General features: G+C 46.7%; 1 protein-coding gene across 5 annotated transcripts in view; it reads right to left on the reverse strand.

Annotated features, from left to right (window-relative positions):
- PI4KA (phosphatidylinositol 4-kinase alpha) overlaps positions 1 to 26950 on the reverse strand; it is a 147587-nt gene that overhangs the window by 82063 nt on the left and 38574 nt on the right. For all 5 annotated transcript variants that reach the window (XR_012418971.1, XM_015457398.3, XM_015457397.3 and 2 more), the window contains exons 8-19: positions 25096 to 25244; positions 22686 to 22751; positions 18759 to 18855; positions 16028 to 16219; positions 15359 to 15459; positions 14241 to 14370; positions 12623 to 12755; positions 9964 to 10059; positions 9387 to 9570; positions 8887 to 8990; positions 6496 to 6664; positions 3523 to 3573 (exon numbers count right to left, since the gene is read on the reverse strand). Coding sequence is in view for 4 of the 5 variants with exons in the window: in XM_015457398.3 (XP_015312884.3) it covers positions 3523 to 3573; positions 6496 to 6664; positions 8887 to 8990; positions 9387 to 9570; positions 9964 to 10059; positions 12623 to 12755; positions 14241 to 14370; positions 15359 to 15459; positions 16028 to 16219; positions 18759 to 18855; positions 22686 to 22751; positions 25096 to 25244 (1472 nt within the window). In the remaining variant the exon portion in view is untranslated. The remainder of the gene's footprint in view (positions 1 to 3522; positions 3574 to 6495; positions 6665 to 8886; positions 8991 to 9386; positions 9571 to 9963; positions 10060 to 12622; positions 12756 to 14240; positions 14371 to 15358; positions 15460 to 16027; positions 16220 to 18758; positions 18856 to 22685; positions 22752 to 25095; positions 25245 to 26950) is intronic.

The raw sequence follows: 26950 nt of genomic DNA on the forward strand, positions 1-26950 counted from the left end.
GGATTACATGTGTGAGCCACCATGCCTGGCCTGGAAAGCATTTAGATCACTGTTTGGTGTTTAGCAAGAACTAGGAAAGGGTATAACGTTACTCTCAATCTAAGAGAGTACGTAAGCCAGGCCTTCCTAACTGGGGAGCCTTGGGTAGATTGTTTCCATTTAACTTCCTGAAGTTACGTGTAAAGTCTTGAGAATAATACAGATTTCCACGGAGAGTGCACAGTTTTCAAAAAGGTTCTCTGTGACCTAAAACATGTTAATCCACACACACCTGGTTTTGCAGGCACTGAGAAAATAAGTAACCCTTCCAAGGCCACAAAAGTGACCAGTGACACAAGTAAACTTGCTCTCAGCAAAATACATGAATGTTTTTCCAGAAGGAGGTGCATCTTATTAAATCACTATTATACGACTGTGGAACAACTAGGTCTCTAAGCATTAGATACCATTCAAAACATTTAACAAGCTAAATAACAACTGAAGTAATTTAATCAATGACATCTCTGAAGAAATATTATTCACAAAGTTGCAGTGCAAAGATCACCAAACCTAGCCAGGAAGGAGCCTCAGAGATTGTACGACCCAGTCTCCTAGCAACTCCCTCAAAGTCACTGAGAAAAGCTGCATTGGGGCCAAAACCCAGGCTTCCTGCCCCAAATCCACTGGTACTTCCATTCAACAGAGTAATCTGAGATACTGTGCCATCAAAGGTCCAAAATAGAGTATATCTTTCTTTTAAAAAGTAAAATAAGTAGGCCAGGCATGGTGGCTCACACCTGTAATCCCAGCCCTTTGGGAGGCTGAGGCGGGTGGATCACTGGAAACCAGGAGTTTGAGACCAGCCTGGTGAACATGGCAAAAACCGATTTCTACTAAAAATACAAAAATTAGCCGTGCATAGTGGCGCATACCTGTAATTCCAGCTGCGTGGAAGGCTGAGGTAGGATAATCGCTTGAACCCAGGAGATGGAGGCTGCAGTGAGCCAAGATCGTGCCACTGCACTCCAGCCTGGGTGACAGAGTGAGATAGTCTCTCACAAAACACAAACAAACAAAAAACAAAAACACACAAACAACAACAACAAAAAACCACCTCCGGAAATTAGTTTATTCCAGAAGGTTCAAAGGGTAACCATAAAGTAAATGCAAGAACCCATGATCTCTGTGCTCTTTATTGAGCAATAAAATCAAATATTTGTTTCCTCCCCCATAATATAACCATTAACTTTCACTAAAAATACACTTATTCTACTCATGTAAAAGGTCACATCAGGGGAGTATTTAAGTGAGCATGTGCTAAGCTACCACAGACAACAGTTCTGCCTGTACCACCCACCCCAGCAGCCTGGAGAGGCACAGGCTCACATACAGTCTCACATGCAGGACCAGGAGTCCAACTTGGAACCCTGTGACCCTCAAATTCACGTAATTTCAACCAACCTCACCACTCACTGCTTCCCAAAAGTACAAAGTGCCCGACAGATTTCCACTATGCCTATATTAAGCTCTAAATGACAACTGCTCAACATATTTGAAAGCTCACAAGAATACAGGTCATCAAACTCTGATGGTCAAAGATCCTGGAACTCACTGATTTTAGTGTTGCCCCAAGCATCCTCCCTGTCTGCCTAAAACTTGCTCTCCTGCAGAGCCTGCTGCCAAGGAGTGCCTTGGGCTTCATGTCCCTTACTCTTTCTTCCAGGTCAGATAAAAGGCCCACATACAACAGCACTTTAAACACACAAGCATACACTAGTCAACATTAACTATACAGTGGGAAAATTTCTGTTTTGAAAAATCAACCAATGGGGCCAGGCATGGTGGTTCACACCTGTAATCCCAGCACTATGGGAGGCTGAAGTGGGCAGATCACTTGAGCTCAGAAGTTTGAGACCAGCCTGGGTGACATGGAAAACCCCATCTCTACAAAAAAATAGAAAAAGTAGCTGAGAATGGTGATGTGCACCCGTAGTCCCAGCTACCTGGAAGGCTGAGGTGGGAAGATTGCTTGAGCTCCAGAGGTCCAGGCTGCAGTGAGCTGATATTGTGCCACTGCACTCCAATCTAGATGCCAGAGTGAGACCCTGTCTCAAAAAAAAAAAAAAAAAAAAATCAACCGATGGGGGCGTCCACGAAAAATACCATGGCAGGCCAGGCGCAGCAGCTCACACCTGTAATCCCAGTACTTTGGGAGGCCAAGGCAGGTGGATCACTAGAGGCCAGGAGTTTGAGATCAGCCTGGCCAACACGGTGAAACCCCGTCTCTACTAAAAATACAAAAATTAGCCATGCGTGGTGGGGCGTGCCTGTAGTCCCAGCTACTCGGGAGACTAAGGCATGACAATTGCTTGAACCCGGGAGGTGGAGATTGCAGTTAGCCGAGGTCGCACCACTGCATTCCAGCCTGGGTGACAGAGTGAGAATCTGTCTCAAAAATAAAAAATAAAATACAATATAATAAAAAATAAAAACAAATAAATAGCACGCGACATATAACATTTTACTACTAAAGATAAATAATGGCAGACCAGTCAGTTACTATTTTTCATCTACCTCGGCCAGCCAAAACTGGACACCCTAGAAGTCCCCAGGCTGGGAATAATGATGAACACTCAGATGGTGTGAGCAGGGGAACCACTTCACTGAGACCAGGAGAAGTGCCTCTCTGTGCCTGCAATGCCACCTGTCTACCTGACCTCCACGTCCCTAGGCTGCCCTAGCAGTTCTGCCACCAGGCCCAACCCTCTGGTGTACAAGTTGAAGGGGACACATGTAAGTGCTCAAGACTTGAACTACTAGGGGGTGAGGAGGGGGGAAGGCACTGTAAGGCAGACACAAGGGATGGCCTAGAAGGTCGATTAAATGGAAGGGAGAGAATATGGAATGAAAATAAATACTGGAACATAGGTGTTGGGCTTAGGACTTGCAGCTAGCAGTGACGAAGAAAGGGAAAAACAACTTCTACAAGTCATCTGGGAAGAAGCAGACCTAGGCTGGGACAGGACAGGACGGAAACAGGCTCTCCAACATGATGGTGCCGCACAGGAGGCAGGGACTGTGCCCGCCATGCCAACAACGCCCCCTGGAGGAGACTGGGGCCACAGCTCCGAGGCCTGACCACCAACAAGAGGCTTCCAGGCCTGCACTTGCAGGAAGGATCCAAGGAAGGGATGGAAGCAGGGAGCTGGCCCACCATCAGTCACGAGGGCATGAGACACAGGATGAAAGTGGAGTCAGATTTAGGACCTAGGAGCCACATAGAAGGGAACCAAAGCAAGTGACCTTGTCAATTGGTTGAGGGGGTTCGGGCAGGGCATGGAGAAAGGGAGTGAAGAGTGTCTCACGGTGGACACACCTACGGGGCTGTCATGGAAGAGCTGGTGATGGCTGAAGCAGTCACATCTAGAGGCACAGGGGCCTCAACACTGCACCTTTCTAAGGAATTTACTATGCGTCACCAGGCAAGACTCAAAGCATGCACACAGTATCTGCAGTTTCATCATTCAGTTAATGAATACTCACCACAGCTATTACAGGAATGAGTACTCCCAAGTTCCCTGCGCTGCTAGAAGCCTAGAAAAGAACAGAATTGTTGTCATTAAAGAGTATGTGTTTCTTTTATTTAAAAAAAAAAACACACAAGATACAACATAGTGTTATGTAAACCTGGAATGTCTTAATCTAAGAGAAATGATGAGAGGTATGCAGAGAGAGGCATAGAGATGCTCATCCAGCATAATTTTAACAGCAAAAAATGAAAACAAATGTGAAAAATAAACCATGGTTACATAAATGATTACATAAATCATGGCACTTCTGCATAATTAGATATGACACAGCCATTTAAAATACAACTTTCTGAAAAGCATTTAGTCACCATGGAAAGAGCCCACAGCACATGTCAAATGAAAAAAAAGGCAAGATTTAAAAGTGTGCTATGATTCAATCCCAATTATGTAATAAATACATATGCATAAAAAAGCTAGGAAGAAATCTGTCAAAGTGTTAGTAATGATTATGTCATCTCAGTCAAGGAATAAGTGCTTTTTACTTTACTATTTATAGGTTTCTGTATCTTTTCTAAAATAAACATATATTCTTTCCAAGCTAGGGAAATTTTGGGGGGTTACTTAACAATAAAAGACTCCCTGGCTAGACACACAAATGTAGCTAATCTTCAGTACACAGTGATTAGTAAAAATTCTGGAAGCACTGGCCTAAGCCGACGTGATTTATGCTCTTAACCTATAATAACGACAGCAGCTGAAGACCCTGAGCATCCACTGCAGCCAGGCACGTGCTGAGTGCTTCACATGCGCTGAGTGCTTCACATGCACTAACTTCTGGGAAGATTCATGGGAGGTCTCAGTAGCTTGCCAAAGCCACACAGCACTGCAGTGGTGGGGACAGAATGCCAAGCTGTAAATATATACACCTACTATGTACCCACAAAAAATTTTTTGAAAATTTACAAAGAATGCCAAGCTGGTTTCCCTGGGCTGGGGGTCACAAGGGTGGCCTTGCCTGGTCCCCTCTGGGAAACCGATAGCCTAAGGGCTGCGTGATGATGGAGAACAACCCACAGATCTTAGTTTAATTTATAATTACAGCTTCTTGTCCTCCACAAGGTGAGGCACTGAGGTCCAATTTCCAGGGGAGAGCAGGCTCCTGAAACACCCCTCAGACAGGTTACAGCCTCTGCTTTCTCAGGTGCGCAGCACCACCTTGTATCATCAGCACCCTCCTCTTATCCTGATGCCTAAGGTCCCGCTAGACATGCGGGACACGTTTCTTTCCTGTGCACTGAGGTGGTCCGAGCTGTGTACCCCGCCGGGAGACTTGGGAAGTTATTCAGCCACATCACTGTCGGAGGGCCCGGCATAGCAAGGCCAAATTAGGGACAAGTCTTAGGATCCCTGCTTGCACCAGCCACTCCCTCTTGACTGAGACTTTCACAGGGGGACTCCTCCATGCAGCTGTCATCTCAGATGTCACTCTTCAGAGAGGCCTTCTCAACAAGCCCAATCCAAAGTGCCCCTCACTACACTGCCCTGTTTCACTCTCCCACTAAGCCCCACAGTCAGAGAGGACCCTGTCTGTCTCGTTCACTTCTGTAACACCCTCATCTAGAGCAAGGGCTTGTAAACTATGGCCCATGGACCAAATCCAACCCAACGCCTGTTCTTGCAAATACAATTTTATAGGAGCACAGTCACACCTGTTCGTTCACAAACAGGTAACCATAGAAGAGTTGAGTTGAGCAGTTACAACAGAGGCTGTATGGCCTGCAAAGCGTAAAATATTTATACTCTGGCCCTTTACAGAAAAAGTGGGCTGACCTCTGACCTAGGACAGTAGCTGGCAGAGAGTAGGTAAACAACAGCTGTCTGGGGGAAGGGGAAGGAAGGAAGGGAAGAGAGAGGAAATGACAAAACAGGGTGGAAGCAGAGATATGGTTGTGGGATATAATGGGGTTTTTCTTTAAATAATCTGATCAATCTTTTATTTTTTAATTTATAGTACCCCACACTTTTTCTTCTTTTTCTTTTTGCCTTTATTAAATGCCTAAATATGCCTCAGTACCAAGCGTTATCAATACCAACTCACATTCCTTTCCTTATAAAAAAAAAAATCCAGCTTTCTAGCTCATTAACAACACCCCCCTTCCTTTTCTCTCCACTTTTTTTTACATACCCACTCTATTTTAAAAAATCAAATGTTTAGCCAACCAAAATTAGTTTCAACTATACGACCCAACCCCAGTCAATAAAAAAATACAAAAACAAAACTTGCGTCAAAAATAAAAATTCTCATGCTCTTTATTCAAATATGCTTTCCTAACAACTAGCCAAAAAGACACCCTCTACACAAAAATAACATTGCTTTACTAAACATCTTTTGTTCAAATATTCAATTTCCTTAACATTTTAAGCATTATTCCTAACATGGTAGAGCCACTGGTGCCCACGTGACATGCTACTGGGGAGTTACAGAAGAAGAGGCCTCACCTGCCTCGGCCCCACCACAAATGTATTTGGGCATTCAAGACAGGACATTTGTTTGTCTCAGTGGACCTGTCTTCCTTGGGTGGCCTGAGATTAGGTGAACTCTGGCCCTTCTCATGTTACCGCTGTGTTCTGATGATGGGCCCTTAAAGTCCTCCTAGGCCCAGCTACCACCCCGGGCTTCATGAAGAAGGCAAGGAGAGAGAGAGGGGCCCATGGGGAGCTGAGGCTAGACTGTTGTCATGTCTGGGATGGGGAAAGCAGCTACCATGAGCTGGATATAACTCAGTGAGAAAGCTGCCCTCTCCTCCATCCCTGCCAGCACCCTTGAGAAAGAACCCCACGCCTTCTTACTTGCATTCTACCAGGCACATTTAAATCACTCAACAAAGAAAGTGCCATATTCCAACCAAGATGGTGCCTGGAGACTAAGCCTTGGCCAGCAGGGATGGGACACTGATGGGGAAGGCACAGCCATCCTCCTTCCTACCTTCAGGGCAGGGCCCTTCTCGCTTGCCCTCTCGCTGGCTCGCTTCCCCTCCAGCCCCAGCTGCACAAACAATTCCAGCAGGTTCATGAGCAGCTCATCCACCAGGTGCTCGTCTTGGATGTTGGCCGCAATGTTGGCCAGGGCATTAATCACTGCCAGGGAGCAATGCCTGAAAAAGAAAGAGTAAAATAACAGCCACTGCCATGCCCTCAACCATCCCCAAAGAACAGCACTGCAGGGGTGAGGAGAGCTGAGCGGGCCAGGCCCAGCCTGCCTTAGCACACTCCTCCCAGTGTCTGTAAACCAAAGGAATCTCAAGTGGAGAAGGACACGTCATCTTTGTGAAAAACAGCCCATAAAAGAAACTCAACTGCTGCAGAAATGACTGTAACCCTTTCTCCTGAGATGTAGTAAGGACCTCCAGGAGACTAAGTTCCAGGCATCTGCAACACTGGGGACCTGTGAGGGTCTCAGGACACTTCCCTCAGGGCTGAAAACGAAAGGGCCCATGCCCAGGCATTCCAGGTTGGATCTTGCTTTCCCCCCACAAATCACCAAGAGCCTTAATGCATCATTTACCACCCACAGAACTTTCACTTCATGACCAGCTTCTCCCTAACGCTGCCTCCACCTTGGAGCTGATGTCAGCATTTTTTCACATCGAATGCTCAGGAAGTGTTCCAGGGTCCTGCCTCAGGTAAACGCCGGATGTGAAGCTGACATTGCCCCTTTGGCCAAAAACCTGAACCATGGAAGCCAACCAGGCTTCTGTGGCCCTGGAGACTGCCAGACTCTGTCACATCCAAGCGGCACGACCTTGGTTAAGTCTCTTAAGTCTTTGAGCCTCAATTTCTTCCTAAGTAAAACAAGGATAATAATTCCTCTTCGTAGGATCATGGGAAGAGTGAAACACCATGCGAAGCACTGAGCATGTTGTCTGCCCCACTAAGAAATCCCAGAGCAACAGCAGCCACAGCAAAAGGCACTGCAGTTAGGTAACACCTGGTAGGTCAACGGCAAACAAAGGGCAGTAAATGCTTCTGCTGGTGAGGAAGAGGACAAATCATTTTTGGTGGCAATATGAGAAAAGGCTTTATGGAAAGAGAGGCAAGCTAAGCCAGAACTGAAGAAATGGAAGGATGAAGACTGGCAGATGCTACACACTCACGGTAAGGCGTGGCAGAACATCTAGGAGGGGTGGGAGCAAAGGCAACCGGGGAGGCAGCTGAGGAGGCCCCTGGAGAAAGGGCCCAGCAGTCACACAGGCACAAGGAAGCAACGTGTTAGCCTGTGTGCAGGTTCCACGGCAAAGAATGGGACAGAGGAAGAAGGAAAGGAGAGCCTGACCCCATCCCCAATCCAGTCTTCAGGCTGTTCTAGCAGCCTGGGCTCATGACGGTGGCAACAAGAAGGCAATGAAGTAGTATCGATGTGAGAGACAGCTCTATTGATTGAGAACTTTAACGTATGCAGTCTCATTCCCAACTGCAGGCAGGTTCTCATTTGGCAGATGAGGAAACTGAGGCACAGAGAGGTTCAGCATTTTCTGAAGTCATGCAGCCACATGGCATGGCTCCACAGCTGCACTCCCACCCACTAAACTGACATGGAGAGACTGGACTTCACAGTCAGAAGGGAGGAGCCTGGAGGTCAAGAAGAGTAACGCCTGCAAAAGGGCTCTCTTCTTCCCTCCCCAGCCTCCTGTCCTCATCTGACTTCACCTCTCCCCTTCCCTCTCTTCCAAACATGGATGAACATGTCCCTGTCCTTAAGGCATTCCTAGAGGAGGGTAAGGAATAGCCAAGAAGCATCTCTCCGTCTGTCAGGGAAAACTGGTCAGACTTTATACAAGTATCAAATGTTCAAAGACATTTAACACCTACTTCCTTGGACCCAAAATCCTACTTCTCTGAATCTAACCCACAGAAAGCATCAAAGATGCTCAGAGATATGTAGCTCTTAGGCTGTCAATGCTGCATTTATTAGTGGGAAAACTGGAAGACAACCTAAAATCTAAACTAGGGACTGGCTGGTTAAATCTCGGTTCTGCTACAGGATGGGACGCTCCGCAACCTCTAAAGGCAACCTGTGCAGGATCATTCATGGTGTGGCTGATGTGCTGCCCCATAAAAAAGCAGGTTAGCTGCATGTGCAGCATGGGCCCGATCAGAAGGAGAGGCAGGAGCTGAGATCTCGTGTGCTGAGATGCTTGATGGTCACCTCTGCAGGGGGCACATCAGGTTTTCATTTCCCCCCTTATGTGTGCATTGATCTGTAGCATATAGTGTTCTTGTAAGAAGAGTTTATTTAGGAGACAAATTCACAAACCTCCCATTTTCAAAGTAAATTAAATACTGTCATGATAAAAAAGTGACAATGAAGTCCAGTTACCTGTAGCCGTGGTCCTTGTAATCTTTGGTGGCTGAGTATACAACGGAGCTGGCCTTCACACTGATCTGCTGGAAGAGGTTCCACACTTCCTGATAGATGTATTGCTGGGAGAGAGCGAGGGGCACTGTCACCATGCAGGATGCCCTCATGAGGCCCCTCCTGTCATCACCCAGAGGGAAAGCTCTGGAATCATGGGGCACAACAGCTCAAAGATCATCCATTTCTAAAGCTTTAATCAAACCTCAAATTAAAAGCTAAAAGGAACATGGCTTAGATTCAAATATTCTGTTATAATACACCGACAAGAAATTAAACCTCTTTTTCCCCAGCACTCATAGCACTTTATACTATTCTTACTATTCAGTATTAAAACAGTTGTCAGCATTTAGCTCATCTGCAAGGTATATTTAACCTGTATTTGCACATCCCTTACAGTCAAGAGTTTAATGTAGCTTGTAATGTAACAGGGTTAGTGGTGTCCCGGCTCTGGCCTCCCTTACATTTCCGGTGATGACCAGGCAGCCCAGCTGGTCAATAATCAGCACATCGAGAGGGGAGGGTGGTTGGCAGAATTTCTGCTGCAGGATCTGCAGAATGGGCTCCATGACCTTCGGGGTGTCCCTTAAGGCCACCGCGATGTGTCCCAAGGCTCGGATTGTGTGGTCGGGAATCAAATGAGCGTCCCTACAAAAGGAAGAACAGAAGCGCCCTAGCAACAGTCCTCCAGCATGCAGTAGTGAAACAGTACCCAGAGACTACAATCTAGACCTTAATTTCCTAACAGTCTTGATGAAGTATTCATCTGAAACTGACAGTCCAGGATTTTAACCACCAGCAGAAAGGCAAGCCCCAGGTACTAGGCTGGATGACAAAGATCTTTCTTGACTTCCACACAGTGGTCCAGGAAGTACGTTCCAAGGTGGACTTCACCTTAAATCTTGTGACAACCCTGATGCATGCCTATGCTCTGAGGCAAGGAGATAAGGACAGACGCATCCATACACACAATGCCAGGTGCCCCACACAAGCCTGCTGAGAACAATGGGTTGTCTCTGAGAGACAGGAATGGGGGCGTACTTGTCGCTCTCCTGAGAGATGTAGAGCCGGTTGGACAGGCTGGCCAAGAATGCCTCCACGATCACTGGGTCCACCGTCAATCCAGCCTTCAGGCACCTGGGGAGCAAGAAAACCCATGTGGCATTGAGGCATCAAAACAAGATAGGTTTTTTGTTTTTAAATTTTTCCTTCCTTAGGCCTACAAAGTTTAAAGAACTGCTCAAATTTTCTTCCCCCAAAATTGGAGGTCATAACACAGAATGAATTCAAAGAATTACTCCAGATTTTGCCCACTTGATAAATATCTCAGTCAGAAACAATAATTTCATTATTTTGCCCAGAACAGTTTCCTTTGGAATATCATGCTCACTCTAATTCCAATTTCAATCCCTTGTACTGTTCCTTAAGGTCACAGAGACTGATTGAAAAGACAAATGGTCCCAAGATAGCAGAGGAAACATCACAATTATATACCAAGGTTTTCATGGTAAGGAGAAACATTTATGTTATAGGGAAAAGGAGAAAAATTTAAAGCCCCTAAAAACATAAAATCTTGTAAGATGTCCTAGCTCTCCACATCTGTTTGGCTCCTGGGCCAGAGTTGAGAGAACAGTTTGAGTCTGACAGACAAGCTGCCATCCTGATTTAGCTTCCAAGGGCGAGGAACCAGAATCCAGGCAAAGAGGCATTTGCATGGAATCAGACTGTATTTGGCTCCCAAGTTGGAAGAACAAGAGTCCACAGTGCAGGAGTCTGGGCAGCAAGGGGTACCTGATCATATTTAAAAACCTCACATTTATATTAAATATTCCACAGAAAACAAGGTAAAGAAAATATGATGATGTTACTCTGGATGGTGAGCTAATGGGTAATCTTTGTCTTTTTACTTTTCTATACGTTACAATTTTTCTCTAGTAAGAATTTTTTAGCCAAGTGCGGTGGCTCACGCCTGTAATCCCAGCACTTTGGGAGGCAGAGGTGGGCAGATCACGAGGTCAAGAGATTGAGACCATCCTGGCTAACATGGTGAAACCCCATCTCTACAAAAAAAAAAAACCAAAAAAAACAAAAGAAGCACACAAAAAAATACAAAAAAATTAGCCAGGCGTGGTGGCGGGCACCTGTAGTGCCAGCTACTGGGGAGGCTGAGGCAGGAGAATGGTGTGAACCCGGGAGGTGGAGCTTGCAGTGAGCCGAGACCAGGTCACTGTACTCCAGCGTGGGTGACAGAGCAAGACTCCGTTTTTTTTGTTTGTTTTTTTTTTTGAGACAGAGTCTCGCTCTGTCACCCAGGCTGGAGTGCAGTGGCGCAATCTCAGCTCACTGCAAGCTCCGCCTCCCTGGTTTACGCCATTCTCCTGCCTCAGCCTCCCGAGTAGCTGGGACCACAGGCGCCTGCCACCTCGCCCAGCTAATTTTTTGTATTTTTTAGTAGAGACAGGGTTTCACCGGGTTAGCCAGGATGATCTTGATCTCCTGACCTTGTGATCCGCCCATCTCGGCCTCCCAAAGTGCTGGGATTACAGGCTTGAGCCACCGCGCCCAGCCCAAGACTCTGTTTTTTTTTTAAAAAAAAAAAAAAAAAAAAGGAAGAATTTCTTATTACGGTTTTTGAGACAGAGTTTCACTCTTGTTGCCCAGGCTGGAGTGCAATGGCATGATTTCAGCTCACCTCTGCCTCCCCGGTTCAAGTGATTGTCCTGCATCAGCCTCCCAAGCAGCTGGAATTACAGGCATGCGCCACCATGCCCGGCTAATTTTTTGTATTTTTAGTAGAGACGGGGTTTCACCATATTGGCCAGGCTGGTCTTGAACTCCTGACCTCATGATCCACCTGCCTCAGCCTCCCTAGTAGCTGGGATTACAGGCATGAGCCATTGCGCCAGGCCTTTTATTATGTTTATGATCAGGAAAAGAAAAGAAGTAAAATATGAAATAATTCCTCTTTACAGATCAAGTGTAGGCTTAAAATAATCAGAAACAAGCTTTAAAAAAGTATAAATGCAGCCAGGTGTGGTGGTTTATGCCTGTAATCCCAGTACTTTGGGAGGCTGAGGCAGGCGGATCACGAGGTCATGAGTTCGAGACCAGTCTGGCCAACATAGTTAAATCCTGTCTCTACTAAAAATACAAAAAATTAGCCAGGCATGGTGGTGTGCACCTGTAATCCCAGCTACTTGGGAGGCTGAGGCAGGAGAATTGCTGAGGCAGAGGTTGCAGTGAGCCGAGATCACGCCATTGCATTCCCACCCCAGGGAACAGTGCGAGACTCTGTATCAAAAAAAAAAAAAAAAAATTTGTAAATGGTCTGGGTGTGGTGGCTCACACCTGTAATCCCAGCACTTTGGGAGACCAAGGCAGGTGGATTACCTGAGGTCAGGAGTTCGAGACCAGCCTGGCCAACATGGTGAAATCCCATCTCTACTAAAAATACAAAAATTAGCTGTGCGTGGTGGTGGATGCCTGTAATCCCAGCTACTCAGGGGAGGCTGAGACAGGAAAATCGCTTGAACCCAGGAGGCAAAGGTAGCAGTGAGCTGAGACTGCGCCACTGCATTCTAGTCTGGGCAACAGGAAGAGACTCAATCTCAAAAAAAAAACCAGTATAAATGTCTCTTATTTTGTAATAACCCGCTGTCTGGAACACTGCTGTCTACTCGCCACTTGCTCAGCTTCCCACCTGCAGATGTTGTCAATAGCGATGTCTCGGAGCTGCTCGTACATAGAGGGCTGGCTCTTCTTACCCGACATGACGTTCAGGGTTGACTCAGAATGCTCATTGGTCACACTGATTTTTATATCATTGCCAGCAACTGAAAGTAAAAAATTCAAATATATAGCTGGTTAAGCCTATTATTTTCCAGCACCTTCTTTGTAATTCAAAAACCAAGATGATATGCTGATCATTTATAAAAGCAAAATGATCACTCTAAAAACATCTGACCCAAATATATCAGAAACAGAAGAGTCTAAGACCAACAGAAAATAATATGTTTAAATGAAAAGGAAGAATATTCAGGTTACAAAGTGATAAATATAGAAAACCAGCAATTTCTCAATAAACTGTTCAAAAGTACTGATGACCAACCACCAAAGGCAGCCCTGAGGGCAAGTGAGGCATGGCCCAGGGCTTGGAGTTATCTCACTAATATGGACAAAGCCTGGAAGGGTTGGGGACGCTTGGGAGAGCAGGGACCTTACAGCCTGAGAGAACCCTCCCCACTATGAGGTCCAGGGAAGTCTTGTTTTTTATTTGTTTGTTTTTGAGATAGGGTCTTGCTCTGTCACCCAGGCTGGAGTGCAGTGGCGCTATCACAGCTCACTGCATCCTCAACCTCCTGGGCCCAAGCCATCCTACAGCTTCAGCCTCCTGAGTAGCTAGGACTCAGATGAGCACCATCACGCCTGGTTAAAACTTTAAAATGCTCTGAGTTTAAGTCTTCATCTGAAGGGGAAGATAAAAACAGCTGAGACAGGAGAATTGCTGAGGCAGAGGTTGCAGAGAGCTGAGATCGCACCATTGCAGTCCCACCCTAGGCAAAGAAAAAAGAAAAAATGTATAAACGGTCTGGGTAGAGTGGCTCACGCCTGTAATCCCAGCACTTTGGGAGGCCAAGGCGGGTGGATCACGAGGTTAGGAGATCGAGACCATCCTGGCTAACATGGTGAAACCCAGTCTCTACTAAAAATACAAAAAAAATTAGCTGGACATGGTGGCAGGCGCCTGTAGTCCCAGCTACTGGGGAGGCTGAGGCAGGAGAATGGCATGAACCCGGGAGGCGGAGCTTGCAGTGAGCCGAGATCACGCCACTGCACTCCAGCCTGGGCGACTGAGCAAGACTTTGTCTCAGAAAAAAAAAAAAAAACGGCCACCTTCATGAGACTGTGGGTAACAGGGTGATACTACATCAGAGCCACTAGCACACAGTAGGTGTTTAATTAATTAATTAATGTTAATTATTGTTTCATCATACGTGGAAACATCATAATCCATTCTCGTAGAGGTAGTAGGGACTGGGCCCCTGGCTAAGTATTTGGGGCACATAGGATTTGCATTTCAGACTTCCACAGTGAGAGACGTCAAAAAGAAAACAGCATTTGAAGGGGCCTTTGGTGGTAACATGAATATAGGATGAGAGAAGACCGAGGAGGAAAGGCCTGGAGCTTCAAGGGGACGCAGAGGGAAAGACAGAAGGAAAGGTGTGGCGAAGGAATGTGCCCAGGTACAGTCATGAAACCTGTGTGGGGCTCACACAGTCCCTTTCTCAGGGCCTGAAGGGCACACGGTCTGTTATTACCTGTGTGGTACTGACTGTGGTACTTGTAGAGCTTCACCAGAACTGGGGACGGGATGACCAGGAAGTCTCGCAAGGACGGTGTCACAGAGTGTACCACCACCGGGAACCTCTCGCACAGGCGGCCCAAACCCTGCAACACACCATCAACCTGTCACATGGCCTCTGGTGTGGGACCATCTGAGTAGGCCCTGAGCAGGGAGATGCTCAACCCTTCAGTACCCAAGTCTGACCCAAAATTTCCATGGTCAGAGCTCCCATAGGCCACCTGCCCAGAACATAAAAAGACAGGGAAGGGATGGTGCTGGTTCTCCTCCACCTATAAGGGACATCAACTACTGTTTTTTTTGTTTTGATTTTGAGACGGGGTCTTGCTCTGTCACCTAGGCTGGAGTGCAGTGGCACGATCACAGCTCACTGCAGCCTTGACTTACTGGGCTTAAGCAATGCTCCCACCTCAGCCTCCTGAGTAGTTGGGACTGTAGGCACACACCATCATCCCTAACATTCTAATTTTTTAAATTTTTTGTAGAGATGGGGTCTCACTATGTTGCCCAGGCTGGTCTTGGGCTCAAGCGGCCCTCCCACCTCTGCCTCCCAAAGTATTGAGATTACAGGCGTGAGCCACAGTACCTGGCCACAGGATATAGACTGTTAAAGTGTGCTCATCTCTTTAGGAAGCAAACTAAAGAAGAAAGGGGCAAAACAGAACTTTTAAATAATGGCAGGGGTGGAGTTAATGGGATTGTGACAAGGTAAGAGTCTTGGCAGAGCAGAGCTAGCACTGTGGGTGTCAGAAGATGTCCCCTTGCGTGGCCCCATGGCACATGTCAACAGTCCTTCCCCCACAGACCTTGGGAATGGCCCCACAGCCTCACAACAAATGAGAACTGAAGCCAGCTGCACCCAGATGCCACTTGCAGAAAGCCCTGGCATCCTGTAGGGGGCAGCCCACACTCAGTGATGAACTGTGCACAGCAGGCACTGGTTAAAGCTTCTAAAGACAGAACCCGCATGGTCACCACTGCTGGTGTGCCCAACATAGCCTGAACAGCAACAGCATGACCAGAGGAAAGCCCTACAGATGGGATTTGAGCCTCTCTGGGTTCAAGGAGACTGACCTGCAGACAGCAGATCAGCAGGGGCAAGTGAGCAATGATGACTTTGCTGGACGTCTTGGACTGCAGCTTCTCAGATAGCTTGATGCAAAGGTTTTCCGCACCTTAATTCAAAACCAGAAGAGGAGCTGAGTGATCAGCACAGGCCAGTCTTTCTAACACGCTTATCCACCAAGTAAGCACAGAATTTAATAAAATCCCAGCGATATACTTTAGGCGGGGCTTATTCATACTGAGAGGTCACACAGTGTGTGATTCTCTCTCTCCTCCGCTGGCCCTAAGACCCCTCGTCCCCGCAGTGTCCATTCCACAGGAAAACTTCCCATTTTACTCCTCCCCTAGAAAAACACTTCACCTGAAGGCACTGAGCTTCCATGTCACCACAGAAAAACCTAAAGAACCAGCGAGATGCAGCAGACAGCACACACGGGCCCTGAGGCCACGGGCATCCCCATCCTCCCAGGTCCAGTGCCCTCCGTGCAGGACAGGACACCAGATGTAGAGCACAGCAGGGGCTGATGCTTCACTCTGCACGTGCCCTGGAGGTCTACTACAACTGCCCCTGCTAGTAACAGAGCCAAGCGTTCTAGAAGTCGTTGGGGGAAACCTGTGGGAAGAAAGCCTCTGGGGCATGCCTGGAGCTCACATGAGAAGCAAGGCAGTCTGTCTCACCCTGCTCGTCCTTCACGGCCCACACCATGAGGTCCACGCAGGCGGCATTAGCCTGGCAGCGCAATTTGAGGGGGCTCAGCTCATTGTGGATACGGTCTGCGTCATGTAGAATCTTCTGGAGCTCCCCCTGGCTTGTGTTGAACTGCTCCAGCACAAAATCATGGATCTCCTTCACAAAAGAGGTCGAGAGGTCTGCAGGAAAGAGTGTGGCATCACAGCTAGGAACAAAACTACAGCAGAACACAGGCAATGCTGGCAGCAGCTACAGTCTTCGCCTTTTTTTTTTTTTTTTTTTTTTTTGAGAAGGAGTCTCGCTGTGTTTCCCAGGCTGGAGTGCAGTGGCGTGATCTCGGCTCACTGCAAGCTCCGCCTCCCGGGTTCACGCCATTCTCCCGCCTCAGCCTCCCAGGTAGCTGAGACTACAGGCGCCCGCCACCACGCCCGGCTAGTTTTTTTTGTATTTTTAGTAGAGACGGGGTTTCACCATGTTAGCCAGGATAGTCTCGATCTCCTGACCTCGTGATCCACCCGCCTCAGCCTCCCAAAGTGCTGGGATTACAGGCTTGAGCCACCGCGCCCGGCCACAGTCTTCGCCTTTTAACAAAAACCCCAGAAAAGTAGCATTTGCTACTGGCCACTGTGGGTCCAAGAATGCCCACTGGAAAGAAGTTGGATAGGAAGTGCACAGCTGTCCTCCACATGCACACAACCTGGCAATCAGAGGAAATGATAATTTCCCGGGGATGTTACAGCCATGCTTTGTTTTAAGCAGTCAATGTACTAAAACCTGAATACACAAAACATATAAATTGGGAAGTATTGTCACTGGAACTACTTCCACTGACAATATGAGATACTTCTGTGATTTTTTTTTTTCTTTTAAGAAAAAGGTTGTCAGGGCTGGATGCGGTGGCTCACACCTGTAATCCCAGCACTTTGAGAGGCCGAGGCGGACAGATCACGAAGTCAGGAGATCGAGACCATCCTGGCTAACATGGTGAAACCCCATCTCTACTAAAAATGCAAAAAATTAGCCAGGTGTGGTGGTGGGTGCCTGGAGTCCCAGCTACTCGGGAGGCTGAGGCAGGAGAATGGCCTGAACCCGGGAGGCGGAGCTTGCAGTGAGCCGAGATTGCGCCACTGCATGCCAGCCTGGGCGACACAGCGAGACTCTATCTCAAAAAAAAAGAAAAAAAAAGAAAAAGAAAAGGGTTGTCAGATAAGGGTAAAAACTGGTTGTAGCCTTGAGAAGAGAATTATTTGGATCTTCAGAGCACTCACCCTGAGTTTGAGAGACTTTTCAAACTCTCATCCCCAGGGCGTGGAAAATTCAGGAGAACCACGATGATGCACACAAGTCGGCCCAGCCAAGGCAGCCAGTAACACACAGCATGGGTGGTGGGGAGGGCAGGGGCAATCCCTGATGCCCCTTCTTAGGGAGTCTCAACCCTTGCTGTGGCCCCAGATGACTCAGCTTCCGAGGAATGTTCAGAATCAGATTAGGAAAGTGGTTACTAAATTTTGGTATACCTTCCTGATAAAATATTATGTGCTCATCAAAACTTATGCTTACAAAGAACACTCAACAGTGTGAGGTGAGAGCACAGGAAAAACATTTTGTAAAATGCATAAAAGATTATTTCCTTACTTCTGGGAAAGAAAAAATCATGAAAGAGGGACTAGAAGAAAATGCTAAATTGTTGTGTGTGCATGTTAGCTATTAAGATATTGTCTCCGGTTGCGTGCGGTGGCTAACACCTGTAATCCCAGCACTTTGGGAGACCAAGGGGGCGTGGATCATTTGAGGCCAGGAGTTCAAGACCAGCCTGGCCAACCTGGTGAAACCCCATCTCTACTAAAAACACGAAAATTAGGCAGACGTGGTGGCACACACCTGTAATCCCAGCTACTTAGGAGGCTAAGGCACGAGAGAATAGCTTGAGCCCGGGAGGCGGAAGTTGCAGTGACGCCAGATCATGCTATTAATGCACTCCAGCCTGGGCGACAGAGCAAGACACTATTTAAAAAAAAAAAAAAAAAAGCTAGTATCTCTATGTTAAGAGATTGTATGTATTACAAGTGCTTCATTTTCTTTTTTTAAATTTTTTTCAGATGGAGTCTCACTCTGTCACACAGGCTAGAGTGCAGTGGCACGATCTGGGCTCACTGCAACCTCCACCTCCCGAGTTCAAGCAATCCTCCTGCCTCAGCCTCCTGCGTAGCTGGGATTACAGGTGCATGCCACCGTGCCTGGCTAACTTTTTTTGTTATTTTTAATAGAGACAGGGTTTCACCCTGTTTGGCAAGGCTGGTTTCGAACTCCTGACCTCAAGTGATCCGCCCATCTTAGCCTCCCAAAGTGTTGGGATTACAGGCATAAGCCACCATGCCCGGCCTCTTTTTTTATTTTCTAAAATATCTAAATGGTATGTAAAACTGTACCTGTGCTTAGTGTGCTTAGGACAATATAACATGCACATTTTAGAAAAACACCTTAGGAAATAAACTCAGCAAAGGAGCCATCACTGATGGTACCAGGGTTGCAGGATCATGGATAGATTTTTTGAATTTGCTTTTTTCCCAAAATTCCAGTAACATAACCACATTGCTCATATGTGTTTTTAAGTGGCCCCAGCAAAAACTGAGTACCAGTCTGCAACCACTAGCATGCGACAGTGGCCTGGGAGCCAGTCTTGCTGTACTCACAAACACACGGGCAAACTGTCCTCACCCTTCATGTAGTACAGAGTGTCGCGCAGCATCTTGAACATGGTCAGGTAGAGGGGGTCACTGAAGGAAGTGTAGTAGAGATCAGCACTGGGGTTGGCCTGCAGGGAAGGCAGACAAACATGACTACAGAACAGAAACTCCCTTCTGCCCACCCTTTGCCTTCACAGCAAGGCCCTGTGGAATGGTGATTCGTGACTTAGCATTCTAAATGAAGTAACTGTTTATCACGACTCATCACTTGGACACTTTACTGTCTTCACCCTCTTAAGCATCAGATCAAGGAAAACAGGAGGCTCATGCAGTCCAGAGATGCCTGTGGGGGAGCAGCCATCTGCACCCTAGTAGGAACCTCCTTGCTGTGGCTGAAGCTCGCCATCTTTGGCCATCATTGGCCCAAACAGGGACATGGGAAGTGGTGAAGGAGGAAGAATGACGAAGGCCACCAGAGTAAGGGATCCACACTGTCCATCATCCCAAGGATAGACATTACAGCCAGGACACCTTCAGATACAATTCATGTTTTGTAACTAAAACGCATTTTAAATTATTCTTTAGGAATCTATTTGAAATGCAGCACTATTCTTCTGCTGAAAAAAAAAAAAATTCGCACAAGGTCTAATAAGTTAAGAAAGATAGCCGGGTGCGGTGGCTCAAGCCTGTAATCCCAGCACTTTGGGAGGCCGAGACGGGAGGATCACCAGGTCAGGAGATCGAGACCATCCTGGCTAACATGGTGAAACCTCGTCTCTACTAAAAAATACAAAAAACTAGCCAGGCGAGGTGGCGGGCGCCTGTAGTCCCGGCTACTCAGGAGGCTGAGGCAGGAGAATGGCGTAAACCAGGGAGGCGGAGCTTGCAGTGAGCTGAGATCCGGCCACAGCACTCCGGCCTGGGTGACAGAGCGAGACTCTGTCTCAAAAAAAAAAAAAAAAAAAAAAAAGAAAGATAGATAATAGTCCAGTCCAGGGGCGGTGGCTCATGCCTGTAATCCCAGCACTTGGGGAGGCCAAGGCGGGTGGATCACCTGAGGTCAGGAGTTTGAGACCAGCCTGACCAACATGGAGAAACCCTGTCTCTACTAAAAATACAACACTAGCCAGGCGTGGTGGTGCATGCCTGTAATCCCAGCTACTTGGGAGGCTGAGGCAGGAGAATCCCTTGAACCTGAGAGGCAGAGGTTGTGGTGAGCTGAGATGGTGCCATTGCACTCCAGCCTGGGCAACAAGAGCAAAACTCCGTCTCAAAAAAAAAAAGTTGCTGGGTGCAGTGGCTCTCACCTGTAATCCAGCACTTTGGGAGGCCAAGGCAGGTGGACCACGAGATCAGGAGTTCGAGACCAGCCTGTCCAACATGGTGACACCCCGTCTCTACCAAAAATACAAAAAATTAGCCAGGCATGGTGGCTACCCTGCTGGTAATCCTAGCTACCAAGGAGGCTGAGGCAGAAGAATTGCTTGAACTTGGGAGGCAGAGGTTGCAGTGAGCCAAGATCACGTCACCACACTCCACCCTGGGTGACAGAGCGAGACTCTGTCTCAAAAAAAAAAAAAAGAGAACAGTCCTTAACTTCTATACATTCCCAGTTGAGTAGGATGGAAAATTATGGTTTATTATAACTCTTGTTTTTTTTCTTTTTTTTTTTTTTCGGAGATAGGGTCTCACTCTGTACCCCAGGTTGGAGGGCAGTGTGATCACAGCTCACTGCAGCCTTGAACTCCTGGGCTGAAGTGATCTTCCTGCCTCAGCCTCCTGAGAAGCAGGGACTACAGGCATGTACCACCATGCCCAGCTAATATTATAATTCTTGACAAGTGTGAAAGTGCTCTGCAAATATAGCAAATCTTTAAGGGGCTAGAAGTCGGCCAGAGTGGGACGGGACATGCAGTGTAAGGTTGACAGATGGTGAGTGAGCAAGTGGAGAAAAGAAGAATCATGTGGAGAGTGTGAGAGTCATGCCAGTTCCCAGGAGGGCACTGACAGGAAGAGCTGTGGTTGACAGCACTGCAATGATGGCTTTACAGACAACGTTTGGTGGCCTTTACAGGGCATAAATGGAAAAACGAGACTGCGAGAGGTTAAAGCAGTTCAGGGCTTTGACTCTGGGAGTCCAGACAACGTGAGTGTTAAGCTTTGGAGCCCTGGAGACCAACCATCCAAAGCCCACAGCCGGGTTCCATCACTCACGAGCTATGTAAATAAAGTTCCTTAGCCAAGACTCCGTTTCCCCATGTGTAAACTGGGGATTGCTGTGAGATTCAAGGAGTGAGTGAGTAAAGTTCTGGCACATAATAAGCATGTAATAATTGGTAGTGATTATTACACTGGTTATGGATAATGATTAGTATATTGCAGACTCTAGGTCAAGATTACAAGAAACTGTTTTTTTAAGCTATGAAACCATTTCTTCAAATGGATGTTTATGCTAAAGTACAAATTACAAAACAAAAAATACCAGAAACTGCCCTGGTTCAATGAGGAGGAGGGTCTCAGAGGAGAAGTGCAGGCCCAATAAGTCTCCAGTTGTCTAACTGCCCAGCCCAGCTCTCGCCCTGGTCCTCCTAATCTTTCCTCAATCACAAACGATCACACACTGATGATGGAAAACAAAAGGCCTCTGAGACCACAAGTTCAGTCTACAGTGAGCGAGTGAGAGAGCTAAAGCTCAGGCCAATGGGCAGAACGACAACCTGCAAAAGAGTTGAAGACAAGGTAGGAACTGCCCAGATGCAACTTGGGGAGTTAACAAGAACTCTGTTACTTAATCAAGAACCAACCCAGACCAAACCACAGCCAGCACATCCATCTCACATCTGCGACAGCTTGCTGGCAGGGGTGCGAAGCAGGAAGACATGGTCTACAGCACATGAAGGGCCCTGGTAGTTCCTTCCCTGCTTCATACCTGAGCCCCAGGTACAGTGGTATCAGGCACTGTGCGTCTTATAATCAGGTAAGAGAAGGAACACCAGGCTTAAACAAGGAATCTGGGTCCAGGACATACCAATGGTAATAATTAGCCTGGCAAATGACAACCTGTCTGTATCTTAACCCTCAAGAGGGTCCTAACCCAAATGTTCCCTGAGATTCTGAGACCTCTCAGCAACAATGTAATGATTTCATAAGTAATGCTGTAGGCCTTGGTTCCAAATACATTAAAGACAAAAGTTCCAGCCAGGCATGGTGGCTCACAACTGTAATCCCAGCACCCTGGGAGGCAGAGGTGGGCGGATCATGAGGTCAGGAGACCAAGACCATTCTGGATAACATGGTAAAACCAATCTCTACTAAAAAATACAAAAAAATTTAGCTGGGAGTGGTGGCGGGCACCTGTAGTCCCAGCTACTTGGGAGGCTGAGGCAGGAGAATGGCGTGAACCCGGCAGGTGGAGCTTGCAGTGAGCCAAGGTCACGCCACTGCACTCCAGCCTGGGCAACAGAGCGAGACCATCCGTCTCAAAAAAAAAAAAAAAAAAAAAAAGTTACCTAGTTACACACTCCTTACCCTTAAAAACCAGGGCTTGCACATGCCTAGAAAATGCAGCTGAGCCCAGAGGAGCAGCTTTGTAAGCACCAAAGGAGCGACGAAGATAAAAGAGTAGGAGAGACCCAGGCCAGACTCCCAGCTCCCACAATAACTACGTGATGTGGGCACGTTAGTGAGTTCTCCCTGAAACTCTATCTTCCATCTGTGAAATGGAGACGTTGGCTGCCAGTCAGAGGCACCAAGAGGTGATGATTTTAAAAGAGCATGCAACAGTACCCAGCACAGACCAAGCCCTCAGTGGCAGGTGGATTGTTACCACATAAACAAGGGAAGTGAAAACACTGCAAAACCCCTTCCACTCTAGCCCCTGCTCAAACTCTTCCTGCTTTCTCTACGCACATGTTTAAGTCAGGCTGATTTCATGGTAATGCCCTCAGAAGCGACATACCTCCATCACACTGGCTACAATGGCATCCAAGGATTTGAGAACAGGCTCCTCAACGATCTTCTTCACCTACCAAGGAAACAGAACCTCATGAAGCAACTGACATACACAGAGACAGAAATGCTAGCTCCTTCTACCAAAAACCCGTGACAAACTCACATGGTGAAAAATGTGATGCAGATAAAGGCCATTAAATACAAATTATGGCTATGTATTAAACTATACGCACAAAATGCCTTTAATTCTGAAGTTACTTGGGACTGCTTTCCTACCTTAGATAGCAATGACATAAAAACAAAGGAAAAAAGCCAAACTCCCTCAAATTTGTTGATATGAGGTTTCCGTTTCCAGGATGTGCAGACCTCAGGCCTTGCTGCCATTTCACCCACTCATGGTTAACAAGCACATTTGAGTGACATCCTCCTGCAATCCCCTCCCAGACATCAAGGACACCCTCACAGCCAGTCCTTAGAGCTGATGGCACCTCCCTCCTCCCTGGGCGAGGTACACTGGCTCTTCTACAACCCCTTAGGTACTCAAACTAGAGCTCACATTTTAAATTTTCAATAGAAGCAATTATTTTCACCTGTTCTCTGTACAGCATTTAGTATAGGAATGAACTGTTCTGTCAACTGCAGAAACACCAAAAAAAAAAGAAAAAAAAAATTGCCCACATCCACAACTGTAGTATTTGATGAAGGTCATTTCCAAACTGTACAGATAATGATAAACATGCTAGGAAAAGAAATGAAAAACCACCTAAAAGAAAACCTAGGCTGGGCGTGGTGGCTCACGCCTGTAATCCCAGCACTTTGGGAGGCCAAGGTGGGCGGATCATGAGGTCAGGAAATCGAGACCATCCTAGCTAACACGGTGAAACCCCGTCTCTACTAAAAATACAAAAAATTAGCCGGGCATGGTGGCAGGTGCCTGGAGTCTCAGCTACTCGGGAGGCTGAGGCAGGAGAATGGCATAAACCCAGGAGGTGGAGCTTGCAGTGAGCCAAGATCGTGCCACTGCACTCCAGCCTAGGCGACAGGGCGAGACTCCATATCAAAAATAAAGAAAACCTAAACTTGAAAAAAGTTAAAATATACTGCAAAAAATAATACCCCAAGAAAGGATGTGAAACAGTCAGTCTTCAGTTAGAATTTCTGACATGGTACTGGGAACAGTCATCTGTGAAGGTCATGGCTCTACCAGGCCACTATTCTGTCTGGGGCACTGACACTGAGAAGCAGTTTGGGGACAGTTTTCCTTCTTGACAGCAACTTCAAAAACATCCTAGCCTATTTAGTAATTCATTATGGCTCCATCCTCATTAATTATTACCTATGTTGTAATGTCTTCTTACATCTTCAGCCTAAAGCCATTCTCTGAGGGATTTCTATTCACACTCCACATAGCAGGGAGGTGGACACTCTTCAGCACTTGCTCCATGCTATCCAAATTGTCCTCATTGTTCTCATATTGGCCAGGCTAGTCTTCTAACTCCTGACCAGCAAGTTCAAACTTGAGAGTCTGGCCTTGATGACATCATCACCCATACCCATTCAAATCTGTCTTGAACCATCCTAGCTTGATTGTAACAACTTCAGGGCCCCTGGATCTTTATTTTTCAATTTTTGGGGGGATGGAGTCTCACTCTGTTGCCCAGGCTGGAGTGCAGTGGTGCAATCTCAGCTCATGCAACCTCCACCTCCAAAGTTCAAGCGATCCTCCTAACTCTGCCTCCTGAGTAGCTGGAATTACAGGGATCCATCACCATGTGCAGATAAAGTTTTGTGTTTTCTAGTAGAGATGAGACTTCACCATGTCAGCCAGGCTAGTCTTCTAACTCCTGACCTCAAGTGATCTGCCTGCTTTGGCCTCCCAAAGTTGGGATTATAGGCATGAGCCATGCATCCAACCGAGGTCCCTGAATCTGACCAAAGCTCTGGCCGTTTAAGGATTCGAACAATGGCACTGGTGTTTTCTCTGGTATCACCCTAAAGGTCATCCAAAGGTACACAAATATGAAAAAGTCAGGTTTTGTATTAACCCAAAGAGCCACCCCTTAGAGGGAGTCAAGCCCAGGAAAAGCACTGGGCTTGGAGTCAGAATCCCTGGACTGGATGCAGCCCAGCTGCTGGCCTACATATCCATGATGTGTTTGGTACCGATTTCCTGACCTCTGAATGGGGATGCATGGGTGCCTCCCCAGCATGGTTGCTCAAGGATTAAATGAGAAACTAGTGCACAATGATTCCATGAATGTTACTCTACTTCCTTCATTAATCTGCAAGTTTATGACTATTAAATGATACTTTGAAATACTGGTACTCTGAGTTTTTCTTTTAAAAATACAAGCTTTCACCACTAGCAATTTTACTGACATATCCATAGTCTGTTCATCCATCAGTTCTTTGCTTACCAAGTTTAAGAGTTCCCGAAGCATTTCCAATGGAATGTTAAACTCCTTATATGTGACGCCGTTGAAAAGGGGAGAGACGGAGAAACTGGAGCTGATGGTTGAAAAGTAGTACTCAGGCTCTAGGGCAGTCCCATCGGGCAAGCAGGAGGCTGGTGGGAGATAAAGCTGGAAACTCAGCCATGGTCACAGGCAACTAGGGTACTTCCTCAAGCTGACTCCTCTAATAACCAACAAAGGTGCAGATTTTGCTTTTGTTTATATCCCAATTCTCTGCATGTTTTAAAATTAACAACTAAAGGGTAGATTGCAAATCCTTGGGGATTGATGCCCCTCACCTGTGTCTTTCAGGTCAAAGACTCAGATATGATGGTCCTAATATTTCCATCTTAGACGATATAACTTAATATGTGGGAAGTGAAAAAATAATTATACCTTTTTTATTTTTATTTTTATTTTTTTTGAGACAAGAGTCTTGCTCTGTTGCCCAGGCTGGAGTGCAGTAGTGCGATCTCAGCTCACTGCAACCTCTGCCTCCCAGGTTCAAGCAATTCTCCTGCCTCAGCCTTCCGAATAGCTGGAATAACAGATGCCCATCACCACACCCAGGTAATTTTTGTATTTTTAGTAGAGACAGCGTTTCGCCATGTTGACCAGGCTGGTCTTGAACTCCTGACCCCAAGTGATCCACCTGTCTCAGCCTCCCAAAGTGCTGGGATTACAAGCGTGAGCCACCATGCCCAGCCAAATTATACCTTTTTAAAGGTGAAGAGATATGAAAGCTTGAGGTCTACAGGGCCTGAGATATTTTCCCACCAAAATTAGAATAAAAAATGCACACTACTAGAACTTTCAAAATCAGAGCAAATAAGTGAAATACACCTGTCACTAAAAGACAAATACTGTACGATCCCACTTATTTGAGGAACCCAAATCATACATAGAACGGTAGCTGCCGGCCGGGCGCGGTGGCTCAAGCCTGTAATCCCAGCACTTTGGGAGGCTGAGACGGGCGGATCACGAGGTCAGGAGATCGAGACCATCCTGGCGAACACGGTGAAATCCCGTCTCTACTAAAAAAATACAAAAACTAGCCAGGCAAGGTGGCGGGTGCCTGTAGTCCCAGCTACACAGGAGGCTGAGGCAGGAGAATGGCGTAAACCCAGGAGGCGGAGCTTGCAGTGAGCTGAGATCCGGCCACTGCGCTCCAGCCTGGGCGACAGAGCGAGACTCTGTCTCAAAAAAAAAAAAAAAGAAAAGAAAAGGAACGGTAGCTGTCAGGAACTGGAGGGAGGGGAAATCAGGAATTATTGTTTAATGTATAGTTTCAGTTTCATAAGATGAAAAGAGTTTTTGAGATGAATTGTGGTGATAGTTGCACAATATTATAAATGTATTCAATACCACTGAACTATACATTTAAAAATAATTAAGGCCAAGCATGGCGGCTCATGCCTGTAATCCCAGAACTTTCAAAGGCTGAGGTGGGAGGATTGCTTGAGTCCAGGAACTCAGGACCAGCCTGGGCAATATAGAGGAATCCTGTCTCTACAAAAAAAACGAAAATTAGCCGGATATGGCAGTGTGCGCCTATAGTCCCAGCTACTCAGGAAGCTGGGGCAGGAGGGCTGCTTGAGCCTGGGAGGTTGAGACTACAGTGGAGCTATGAATTTGTCACCGCACTCCAGTCTGGGTAACAGAGTAAAATCCTGTCTTTGAAAAAAAAAAAAATGAGTTAGCAAATTTTATGTTATGTGTATTTTACCACAATAAAAAAATAGAAGGAAAAAAATCAACAAAAATAAAGTCATTCAGTCATTTGACGTTTAATAAATATGAACCCAGGCCCAATGCAGTG

This window comes from Macaca fascicularis, chromosome 10, assembly GCF_037993035.2.
Source record: "Macaca fascicularis isolate 582-1 chromosome 10, T2T-MFA8v1.1".
NCBI lineage: Eukaryota > Metazoa > Chordata > Mammalia > Primates > Cercopithecidae > Macaca > Macaca fascicularis.